Source organism: Papilio polytes, unplaced genomic scaffold (genome assembly GCF_000836215.1).
Source record: "Papilio polytes unplaced genomic scaffold, Ppol_1.0 DF824047.1, whole genome shotgun sequence".
Taxonomy (NCBI): domain Eukaryota; kingdom Metazoa; phylum Arthropoda; class Insecta; order Lepidoptera; family Papilionidae; genus Papilio; species Papilio polytes.
In genome coordinates this window covers 5,885,246-5,897,768 of record NW_013525157.1, presented here as the reverse complement: position 1 = coordinate 5,897,768, position 12,523 = coordinate 5,885,246, and the positions used below count along the sequence as shown (strand labels likewise).

The following is a 12,523-nucleotide window of genomic DNA, read 5'->3' as shown; positions in this document are numbered from 1 at the left end:
ATCCATAACTTAGCATTACCGAAGTATTAACTTATAACAATGACGTTATAATGATAAAACATGTCTTAATTAAGTTCTGTACATAAAAGCGAGTGCGTCTAAATTTTTTTAGGAAGTTGGAGTTTAAAATGACAGTAGTAAAAGTACAAACCTCTTCTGGTTAATTCATAAATACCAGAAATTTTAAATTGCATTTTATTCTAAAACTTAATTCACATTGACATTTAATTAACTCAATTGATGGATTTATTAAAAAAAGAGCTAAATTCAGAATATAAACTGGCAAAAGTTGGAGAAGGTAGGTACGTAATTAACGCTCTTGACGGGTTGCTAATTTGATTCAGACGGAGATAGCGAAGTACAAATTCAAAAGCTCCACTTGCTTTCTGCTCTGATATTTCTGGAAGTTATGGAAGTTTTCTTTTTCATCTCAACTTTTTCGACCACATTGCCGCATAAGTTCGTGCAACAAATAAAAGAAACAAAAGTATATACCGTCAATCCTAGTCACAAAGACAAAAGGGAAAACAAAATGGGAGAGGACGTAGAGGCCCCTTCAAGAACAATTAGCGCGCGCGCTGAGGGTACTCTGTAGTAATTGCTCATATCACTGCACCCGCCACATGGACGTTCAATATTTTATCTCGAATGGAAAAAGCAAGCGAAAATATGTGACTATAGGTTACCCTTAGGCACTCATTTACTATATGCTTGTGCTTTACTTACTTTGCTTATTACTCAAGTTAAAAACGTAATAAATAAAGGATACATAGAATATTATAGATTTAATTCCTCCGTTAAATAGCATTTTATCGTGGCAGCTTTTAACCTCAACGGATTAACTGATTTTGAATTGTATTTGTCATTCGTATTTTCAGCTATGATCTTAGAATTAAACAAATGAACAAGAAAATAAATATCAAAAAATGTATTCTTAGTGCCAAGCTATAAGCTACTTTTTAAGTTACCGGCAACCCTATGTTAGTGTGACGGGGACTGTGTGAACAGAAACCGCGACCCGCGCTTACGTTAACGGAGGGTCGTTCCCCCACGCCTGTTATGACGAGTGATTCCACTATACCTCATTCAAGTTCTCTATTCCAATAAGAATAATGGATTGCATCAATGTTTGTTCTTTCGTAATAAAGGGCTTTTGTTTATCACAAGATTTGAACACGATGTCTACTTTCTACGTGTTATATCTTACATCGTTTCCCGACGAGCAAACACAGGCTATGTAGTAAAAGGAATAACGTAAACTATGTTGTATTTTAGCTTAGATAACTCTTTTAACTTTGTTTAAATAAAGATAATAAGTTTCTGCCTATAGTTTGGGATAATTTCAAGCAAAATATGATATAAATACAATCCAAATATTAATAAAATGCAATAAATAATATGGTTTTAAGTATTATACGTTTCCGTCGTTACTTATCACAGCTTCTTACGATTTATTGCACATACAAATGTATCTCAAATAATCGTGTTTTAGTCTAGAAGACAACTCTCCAATTATTTAAGTATTGTTGTGAATAACAAAATCCTCTAAAAATCTTCTAGAAGGTTCACTAATGAATCAATATTAAAATCAAGCAGCATAACTTATGTATAAACAGCTTACTACTATGAAAAGCCGGTATAATCTTTTAACACGATTCATTTGTTTTGGCGAAATAATGTTACGAGTACTAAATATGGGGCCTACAAACTAATCGATTACATTTCATCAAAGTCATAGATAATTGATTTGTGCTTTAATTACTAAAACTAGATAAAACCACTATTGTTAATACACAAACCGCACCTTTTTTAGTTATAACCATAAATGTTTTGCGTAGGTTGCTCAGAAAATGGAAACGCGTAATTTCATCTATGGGTTCATTGATCTTTAATGAAAAAGCGGAAACCAATCTACGTATATGTATAATACATATAAAGCATATCAGAAAAGATGTAATAAAATATATTACCAGTACCAGAGTAGCAGAAGAGCTGCAGAGTGTGTGGGTACAGACGCCGGTGCCGGTGCGGAACTGCCGGCAAGCGGCCACGACCGACAGACACGCCCAAACCGCACATGCGCGGAACCCTACTCACACTTCGACTCCGCCATATATTCGAAGCGACATTTTTGATTAAAATCCAAAGATTTGTACGATATTTGAAACAATTAATAATATTTGCAAATCATATACGAAAATGTACAAAAAAACAGGACTAGCAGAAAATATCAAACACCGCTGGCGTTATAGTTAATTTAGTGTGAAACTCTACATCGCATTCTATCTCCATTTACGCAGGATACGTACGCAGATAAAGTGTATCAACATGAGAGAAGCTACAAGCACAAGCTTAGAGTTAAGGCCAAATAATAAGAGCAGTTAAATTTTTAAATCATTGACATGTAAAATGTTAACAAAAATGATTTTTTACACTTTGCGAATTATTGTCGTTAAAAAAATCTAATTTGCATTTTATCCCGGACTCATCGATTCTATCTTCCGCTTTCTCTGTTATCAAGCTTTTGTTCGTATTTCAAAGGCTTCTCAAGAGCTCTTTAAACCGCACAATGGAACTACGACAGTTTGCAAGTTTTTTTATCATAATCTCCCCATCAGAACCTGACTGAATATAGAAGACATCAATTCTTACATCATTACAAAGTTTCGTATATAGTGGCCAATAATAACAAATACTGCTTCTAAGATATTGCGTATTGAAATTTGAGAAATAGGATGTACCTTGAATTTTTTTTAATAAAGTGATATCACCACCATTATAATTTAATACACACTCATTAAATTTTATGTTACGTCAATCATATTCAATAACTATGTTTGACTTGTACTACTGGGTTTCCATTTAAAGAGTTGTAAGGCAATGTCTTGTCATCCCTATTATTCTCCTTGAAATAATAGAGATAATATATTTTTCAATACAAGTGTTCCAATAGTCGAATTTCATGGGTTATTGATAGTAAAAGCATATCTCTGACGACTGCGGCTATTCATTATTTGATCAATTTATTTGCTAAAGTATTTCGATTGCAGAGTTCTTTTGTTATTTACATATTTATGAGGCAATTCATTAATTATTATTAACATGTACTTTGTAGACAAAGACTATATATAGATTATTGGGTAATTTGATTAATGTGAGAGTTACGAATTAATTATTCGTGACTAGCTTTTGGCCGCAATTCTGTCCGCGTGAAATTCGAAAAAAAGTACCCTATGTGTCCCTGTACGCCAAATACCATCGAGATAAGTATAGCAGTTTAGGCTACAAACTCTACCAAACATCCATCCATCCATTCATCCATCTAAACTTTCGCATTAATAATATTAGTGAGATGTGGCACAAATGATGTATCAAATGCTTTCGTTGTTCAAAACTCAAATGAAAACCAGGGATTAGTTACTGGTAACACTGGTATGAAGGATAAACGATTCGTGTTACGAAAAAAATATATAAAAGTCGAATAAGATCTTAAAAAAATTACTTATTTGTCATATTAAAAAATAGTTTAACTATGCATCGATTGTATTCATTCGGGATGTTTTGTAACCCCTTCCTTAATCCTGTTAGCGTTTCCTGGTGCGAGGCGCGCAGTATCAGTAGTTGACGCGACCGGCTGTGCCCAATGACTAATTCTATATCTTCCGGTTTATCGCACGCGTCTAGCAACATTTCTATAACCGCTTATATTATCGAGCTATCCGAAGAACATATAACATACAAATCATTCTGGAAGTTAATAAAACAAACGCTTTTACGACACGATACTTGTAATATCAGACCCTGATTTTACTAATACACAACATTAGAATGTCACCTTGAGAGATGTAAACTTGCCAACCAAACAGGCCTAAGGTATTGAAAATAGCCAATAAATTTTGCCATATTTATTGGCAACTTTTAATACCTAATTGCTAAGTAATAATGCCTACTTGCTTATCTTACCTAATCGCTATTTAATAATAATGAATTTAAATCTATACTATTATAAAGAGAAAAAAATCTGTATTTTTGTTTGAATTCCAATTACTCAAAACCTATTAGCCCAATTTCAAAAATCCTTCACCATAAAACAGCTATGTTATCCATGAGTACTATACTTTTTATTATTTTTTTCACATGGTTGAAGTTGCAAGCAACCGTTAGTTATTAAATAAAATAACTTGTAAATCTAAACCTATGAAAGACCAGTAAGTAATTATGTTACTTCGGAATGAGCATGAGTCATTAAAAGGTATGTCAAACAAAAGGAATCTTGAAACTTGTGGTGTGGTACACAAAAAAACTACAAATCTCTATTCAAACTAATAGTATGGTGGTCACGAAATACGAAGTCTACTATAATTAAATAATCATATTGAAACAGTCAATAACAACACAATTAAAACACTTTGAAAGCTTTAAACCATATTAAATTCACAGTGAAAAATTTATTCTTCTACCACATTTTAATTTTTTTCATCACCAGCTCACTCACACAGCCCCACAGAGGGGCTTGTAGCCTACCCTAAGTTAGGGTAATATTTTTTTTTATTTACAATTATTTAAGCCTATGCACAAAATGGTATATTAGTCTAATTTCACACCATTACTACTGCAACTGATAATCTCTTAAAAGTTCTAGTACAACAAATTATTTTTTTATATAGTAAATAACCACTAGTAACAACTAGTGATCACCCGTTATTTATAATTCTAATTTTTTCATAATTAAACATTAATATTTTTAAAATTTCAGTTTTATGAACTTCTCCACTTTACTTAAGCCTATTATTTTATTATCATTGTGAGTGATCCATACACATAAATGCATAGGTAAATGGGGAGGAGGTGAGTGGTGCAACCAGCCTGCACCTTAAGGTAACTTATTGTCACCTACCCCACAGGGATACAAATGATGTGTTTGATTGTTTATAAATATTAACAGAAATAATATTTTATATTTCTATACAGAACTATTACTATCACATGCATAAAGGAATAAACAGGAATAAAACATTTAAAAATGATTTAACACACCTTTGCACAATAAGCTTACATTTTACACATACATTTGTTACAAATTTGTTTAAGAATAATAGGACCAAACAATTTACAGATCACATTCCTCATACCTTAGTGACTATTAGTAATCCTGGCAAGCATGAAAAAAAAAATATGTTTGTAATAATTTAAGTTTTCTAACTATGCAATCTTATAATTTAAAGGTATAGATAACATTTTGTTATTACTCACCTGATTATCAGAGTCGTAATAAATAAGAGCTTTCTTTGTTAGAACCAAGAATCTTTTTCGGTAATTAACCGGTGTGAAAAGTTTCTTGTTTTGAGATCTTTTTATCATAAAAGTTTGGCATATCACCTCATCTTCCTCTTTGGTAGACATTTTAAAACTGGAACAACATAATAAAAAGCCTTATACTAAATGTTACAGACTAATATTTCAATTAAAAAACCATATATATGTAAAGACTGTAACTAAATTTACCAGGTCGGGAATTATGGACATGTTCGATTTTTACGATATCAAAAAAAAAATCCTTTGATCAACTAGAAATTAGAAGTAATAAATTACATAATTTAGCTTTTTAGAATACAGACATCTACAGGGATATACCATATAATGTTATACATTTTCAGTTAAGTTAAAAAAAATCGTTCGCCATAAAATGAATCAGGAAAGAACATGAAACAACAACCGGCCTTAGGACCGGCTCTCAAAAATAATTAATGAGTTTGTTTAAAAATTAACACCTGTCAGAATTAACTCCAGCACATTGTAATTTTACTTAGGAATTAAATAAATTCAAAAGTTCTATTAATTAGTCACTCAAAACCAAAACAACACAAAAATACAATCACCACCATAACAACTCTTTAGACAGATAAGAAAAAAATCGCGAAACGAAATCGGACAAGACGAAAACCAAAGACACGAAAGATCCATAGACAATATTTAAGATTTATGCCCGGTTTTCACATTCAAATCCAGTAAAAGCTGTCGAATCGTCAAAAATAGGCTCAACGAATGCGAAGTAATGTGGGTATGTCAGTATTGGTATAGCACTGGAATGTCCAACATAGTATGTAATCTACAGTCAAGAAGATATGGGATTACCGCAAGTGCGTTTTGTGTGTGTTACATTATTCCATGTTGTATTTCAACGCTAATTATAATCGCTGGATTGGAATAATGTAAACCGGTCACTAGGATGAAGTTTCACTTCAGGTTTCAAACTTGTTTATTTTTTCAATTTAGGCTTTTGCGCTTTAGACAGGGATGTCCATGGAGGTTAATAAAGTAATATTGCTCGTTGGCCTCATACTTCTATTTAATCAAAACATAACAACGCTACGCACTCTTTGTTAATCATAGTCATAGAGTTTTAAGACCTGTCTGTCAATGTCAATGTCACCGATAATTTTCATTGTTGAAGACAAACTATTTTTGTATTATAAAGCGAAGAAAGAATTATCAAATTATACAACCCGATTTATTTAAGTTTCTTAATTCTGAACATTCGTTCTTTGTGTCTCGATAATCTTTTAATAATCTTAGTTGCTTAATCTTAATTTCAAAATGTCTTCTGATACTGCTCAAGTCAGTTCCTTACCATTGCCACCAATGCAGTATATAAACTTTTATACCGATGATAATGTACGCAGAAATCGAGCACCACTTCCACCACGTCCTATCCATGATTCTTATTCAATGTTTGGACATGCCTTCAATGCTGATGATACCATAATAAGATCATTAGAAAGCCAAGTAAGTTACAAGAACTATAATAATAAGTTTTCGAAACGAGTGTGAATACATCTAAATATTATTTTTATATTTTATATTGATATGAACAATACCATATTATAATTTCAGGGCTTTCGTCGGTTATATCCAATGCATTTTGAAAGACGCCGTGAGCTAAAGAAACTGAACCACTCCTTATTAGTTAACTTTTTAGATCTGTTAGATTTACTTGTTCATTGTCCGGATTCACCTAAGAGAGCTGAAAAGGTTGAAGATCTAAGCTTGCTGTTCATACACATTCATCATTTGTTAAATGAGTTCAGGCCACATCAAGCAAGAGAGACCCTTAGAGTTATGATGGAACTACAAAAAAGGCAACGGGTTGAGACAGCAATGAGGTAAGTTTTGTTGTACTATATGACTGTACATTAAGTCAAAAATTATCATCTAATACTATTAGCAAGGTTACAAATGTAGTTAAACAACTGGTGCTATTTATGGTTGAAGTGTATTTATATGTTTCTTAATTTTTTTCAGATTTCAGAAACATTTAGATAAGGTTCAAGACATATTACAAAATGCTCTTCAAAGTTTACCAGATCAAAATGAAATTGAATCGAATTTCAAAATGCCAACTGAGATATTGGAACAAATGGATTGTAGTCAAAGTGCTAATGCTAATGTGGACTCCTTTTATGAACTGGATCTTATAATGTGTAATGTTATTGATAATATGCGATGAGTGTTTCCCTGCCTAGAATAAAGTTATATTTATGATTTCATCAGTTATAAATCTTGTTTCTTTCTGCTTTTAAATATAATATTGAATTTGATAAAACATTATCTATTAATGAAATTTCAGAATGCTTTGTAAATGCACAAAATAATTTAATTGAATAACAATTTAAAGATGTATATTTTCATTTTAGTGTATCAAAAATTATAACATTGGGCTTAATAATTATAGTGTTGGGCATAGGTAAAATGAAACAAATACATTTTTTATATTAATTGTATTAATAGAATAGCGGCACAATATGAAGAAAAGGAATCTTCACGAAATTTCTGTGGTAATAAAAACAGGTTCTAGAAGTAATCTGAAATTAAAAACCTTTCCAAAAACAGTTGAGTCCGGAATGGGCGCTGATTCACAGTAGGCGGGAAATCTATAATAAAATAAAATTAGTAATTATTAAATTACTAAATACCATATTTACTTACTAGAACTGTAGTGCTGCTTATTTCCATATGTCAGGATTCAGGACACAAATCTACAAATTATTAAAAACCTACATTATATACTTACATACTTAGAAGATACTTTATCCATGAGAGGCATCAAAATCTTTGCATCTTAATTCTAGGACCTAACCAAGTACTCATACTTACTTTTTAGATGCTAGAGTCGAGAGACCTGTGACTACATATAGGGAGATAGGTTATTAGCTGTGGATGAAGAAAGAAGACATCTTGTTTCTGTACCATTGTTGAAGCTGAAACGGACAAACAACCAAGACCAAACTCAACACAAACTAAAATCAATAATGTCTTGAGGAATTCATAATACATTATTTGTCAAATAATGTATAATTAAAATTATTATATTTCTTGATAAATAAACCATTCTATTATATATTTGTAATAGATTGGTGTTTGTAAAATTATATCGAATCAATTATGATAACTGTTTTCCATGTTTTTTTTTTAATTGGCAATTAATAATTGCTGCGCCTTCTAAAGGGGGCACCATTGTTTCGGAAGTCCCTCCTACCATAACCCCCTCTCCCTCTACCAGAGTTGGTATTGCTCAATCGTGAACTATATTTTCCAGACGGTGGTGTATACATTTTAATATTTCTGTCACCACTTCTTGCTCTTTTCACTGGAGATTCTTTATCTCCTTTGTCAAAGGTAATTGGTTGATGGCGTTTTTGACCAGCAGAGTCGGTTTCTTTTTCATCCGATTGTACAGTTACAGCCTAGAAAAAAACATAAAATTAGTTTGAAGTTTGTTTCGATTTAACATTTATGACACGGGATTAGTTTACAAACCTCTTTTTCCGACTTCTTTGTATGGAATGATAATTGCACTTTGCTCTTAAAACTGGGCGGCGTACGGAATATATCACGAATGAGAGTGTTGATGTTCGAAGTTGTATTCAAAGCTGTAATTTTTAATTTATTTTCTTCTGTCATTTCAGTTGAAGGTTTCTTGCTCTGTAGAAAAAATAACCAAGTAAATCATTTTATATTCATATACTAGGTGCTTTAATATGGTCATAAAAGCCAGCAATTTAGTCTGCACAGAATAAAATTAAAAATCCTAATGTTACTAGTAACTGTTCTATATCTGTGCCAAATTTCAATACACTTCACCATTACAAAAGGAACATGGAGTGAGAAGGGGCGTATACGGAAATAAACTTATTTCCGGGATCACCAAATTTTATCAATATAGGATTCAGCATTTTAACCATACATTGTGAAAAGGATTTTTTTTATAATAAAAGACATTCTTACATTTGTTACTTCCTTCAATTTCTTTATGTAACCTTGGGTCAGTCTTGCCGTGTACTGCAGTCTCAAACGTAGGGCTTTTAATTTATTTTGGTCACTGCTGAGCACTTCTGGTGACTTCCTACACAGCGAGTGGAGCGCGAACAGAGTGCACTCCACATGAGAGAATTGTAACGATGGTTCCGCATTTTTGGAGTCTTCTGTTTTCTCACCTTCCTTTTTATCATTACCCTCACCTTCAACTGGCGCCTCTGGAAGATAATTCTGTAAAACAGATAACATTTAGTGCAATGGCCAAATTGTGAAATTAAACTAAAACACGTCATTTTGCAAGCTGCTTATCATCTGCTAAACATCAAAATGTTATTGGAATTTGGTGTTGAAGTGTGAGCAATCTTAGATATTTAAATTTCCAGGTAATTTAGTACTTATTATAATATTTGGCTGTCAGTCTATTGGTCAATGGGAGAAATGGAAGCCTGGAGGCTTTGAAATTATGCCAAAAAATGACTCAACGCAATACTTTTTTTTGTCTTTTATCTATTGAATTTTTACAACACTGCATAAATATATCTAAAAACATTGGAGACTACAGTTTCTCAAAAAAAAAAAATAGTTTTAAATTTTACCAACCATTAAAACATCATAAACTGTGTCAACTTTGCTTTGCAAATTTTCTAAATCACCACAAAATTCAGTCATTTCAGCAAAAATCTTTAACAGCTCCAGTTTTATGTCATTTCCTTCAGTAGTGGCTACATTACTCCAATTCTTCAAAATATGATCACAAAAGAAATTGACAAATTGTGTAGAATCCACCTGAGTCTAAAAAAAGAATTTGCATTATTCCAACAAAGTTATGTGAAGACTTTAACACAAGACTAATAATAATACTAGCTCACAACTTCATCCATGTGAAATTTAGTAATTGCCTATATTACTCAGCGAAACCATCACTTTCTAATAGTGAAAGAATTTTTAAAATTGTCCCAGTAATTTTTGACTTTTTCAATACATACAAAAATTCAAAAATACAATTTTTTCTACTTTATAATATTAGTATAGAAGTATAGATTAGTGAGCATGGTGTTTTTAAATCCTGATTAAAAATCAATACTTACAGAAAAAAATGGTAGGGCATGTTGGGAGCATTGTATGACTCTGTCAATATATTCAGGATCTTCCGGGTGCCAGTCATCAGGAGTCAATGCTAGAGCTGCCACCAGTTGCACCAGTTCCTTCTTTCCCGCTGGTGTTTTACCCAGCCGAGACCATGTCAATAGTTCCATGATGTACTCAAATTCTTCAGCTACAACATCCTGAAAATTGATTGTTATGTAGAATAATTAAAAAAGTTAGTACTTATTAAGTAGCCAATATCCTTCGAGATAAAATTCTACATCACAAATTTCATTAAGATCTGTTAAGCTGTTTTGAAGACATGTAATAAAAAAATGTCCATTAATCCGAGTTTTAGTATACAGTGAGAACACAATATGTATGTCAAATATTGGGTGATAACACAAAAGGTAAACATATTCAGTGCTTTAGACTCGCCTCGGAATTCACTTTCATATAAAGTTATAACGGAATGGAACATGTGAACATCTAATTGTATGAAATATAACTTACCTCTAAGATTTTCTTGCATTCAACAATAATCAATTCTTCTGCTTCTTTGTTAATAACTTCGCGTCCAAGTTGTTTAACTTTGGTTGCCAAAAACTTAATACATCTTTCTCTGACTATCTCATTGGTAACCTCACTGTCTGTGCTTTGATGTATTTGAGAAAATAACCCAGCTAGTGTACCTTTTGGGTCACCTTTCAATATAGTCAATAATGAATTTGTTACAACATTAATTTCAGTTGCATCCTCGGATTGTAATAGTTGTGCTAATATATCAGCAATCCTTTGAGTGTGTTCTTTGTTTGTTTTGCACATTGTAGGCAAGTCTTTAATTGCTTGCTTGCGTATCTGGAATTGATGATTAGATTTATATTCATGTCTTCTGAACTATGGTTTACATTTTAAACTGCTCAAATATATTTTGACAATAGTTGAAAACTTTATATGTAAACAGTAACAATATAATCTTATCTGTTCCTGTATGAAATAGAAAGCTGCTATTTATGATTTATTTATGGTTATGATTACTAAAATGTATTCAATTCATAAATTAGATAAAACAGAATAAATGGATATTCAAACCATAGAATATGACGTAAATCCATGATAACAATAGCCTATATACTTACAGCAACATCATCATCCTCACAAAGATCGAATTGGGCTTCTATGGCCTGATCAGCAAGATTAGGAAAACTGTGAAAAAATTTAGCAATAAACTGAGATGCTAAACGTTTTTCTTTATCGGATCCTTTTACAGCCGCCAAAATCTCCAAATATTCTTTTTCATGCTAAAAGAATAATAAATAACAGTTACGAAATAGCATAAATCGAATTCAAAGAATTAGACAGCGATAACAGTAATGTCTGCTTACGTTACCTTAGAGATGTCTTCTTTTGCATCAGCTAATATTCCGTAATTCTGGTACAACTTCTCAATAATATCAGTCGACATTTTGTTATTAGAAATCCACGTTTTTATATATGTGATAATCTGTAACAAGCCAATACCATACAAATACTTCCTAGATAAACCAAACGACAAACACTAAACTGATTGAAAAATATAACTTTGAACAAAGCACAACGACCAACCAAGCTGCAATATTGCTTCTTCATAACATTTCAAACAAAAAATAGCAAAAATTCTTTAATTACGAAATACAAACTTACATTATGGTACAATTTCGCAAAAGAGGTTATTATAATCCACTCATTTTGAGTTGACGCTTGACTTAGAATGACGCATAGCACCGATTGGCTAAAATTATAATTGCAGTGTTGCATAATTTAGAAATAATTACAGTAGGTTTTAACAAGTGTAGTATTTTACTAAAATGAAAACAAGTGTAGTAAAATACTACACTTGTTTTCATAAAAGTTAATCATTTACTTCAATTAAATTACATAAATATGATAAGGTACCTTGTTGATAAATATACAATGTACGTTAGATTACGTTTTGATTTTTACATCTGTTAACACTATGTGGTGCGATGGCCACACCATTACAGGGCGCCATCTTGTTTGATCACTTGAAATCTTAAAAAATTAAAACATTACCAAATTGCTGAAAATGATTGTTTTATTTTGCAAATCATTATATAACGTG

General features: G+C 31.8%; 3 protein-coding genes across 3 annotated transcripts in view; 1 reads left to right on the top strand and 2 right to left on the bottom strand.

Annotated features, from left to right (window-relative positions):
• LOC106100644 (tyrosine-protein kinase Btk29A) overlaps nucleotides 1–5,889 on the bottom strand; it is a 21,258-nt gene extending 15,369 nt beyond the window's left edge. Inside the window, 2 exon segments of the mRNA XM_013279589.1 lie at nucleotides 5,254–5,410; nucleotides 5,772–5,889. Of these exon segments, the coding sequence (XP_013135043.1) occupies nucleotides 5,254–5,403 (150 nt within the window). The 5' untranslated portion in view covers nucleotides 5,404–5,410; nucleotides 5,772–5,889.
• Nucleotides 5,890–6,449: 560 nt separating this feature from the next.
• On the top strand, nucleotides 6,450–7,554 carry LOC106100739 (mediator of RNA polymerase II transcription subunit 7). Its single transcript, XM_013279750.1, has 3 exons — nucleotides 6,450–6,786; nucleotides 6,895–7,163; nucleotides 7,303–7,554. The coding sequence occupies exons 1-3, from the start codon at nucleotides 6,598–6,600 to the stop codon at nucleotides 7,505–7,507; spliced, it is 663 nt and encodes a 220-aa protein (XP_013135204.1). The 5' UTR covers nucleotides 6,450–6,597; the 3' UTR covers nucleotides 7,508–7,554.
• Nucleotides 7,555–7,763: 209 nt separating this feature from the next.
• LOC106100738 (apoptosis inhibitor 5) lies at nucleotides 7,764–12,172 on the bottom strand. Its single transcript, XM_013279748.1, has 9 exons — nucleotides 12,085–12,172; nucleotides 11,792–11,905; nucleotides 11,541–11,702; nucleotides 10,915–11,259; nucleotides 10,404–10,601; nucleotides 9,916–10,107; nucleotides 9,286–9,546; nucleotides 8,818–8,982; nucleotides 7,764–8,744 (listed from the first exon to the last, which is right to left on the bottom strand). The coding sequence occupies exons 2-9, from the start codon at nucleotides 11,864–11,866 to the stop codon at nucleotides 8,481–8,483; spliced, it is 1,662 nt and encodes a 553-aa protein (XP_013135202.1). The 5' UTR covers nucleotides 11,867–11,905; nucleotides 12,085–12,172; the 3' UTR covers nucleotides 7,764–8,480.
• Between the last annotated feature and the right edge of the window lie 351 nt (nucleotides 12,173–12,523).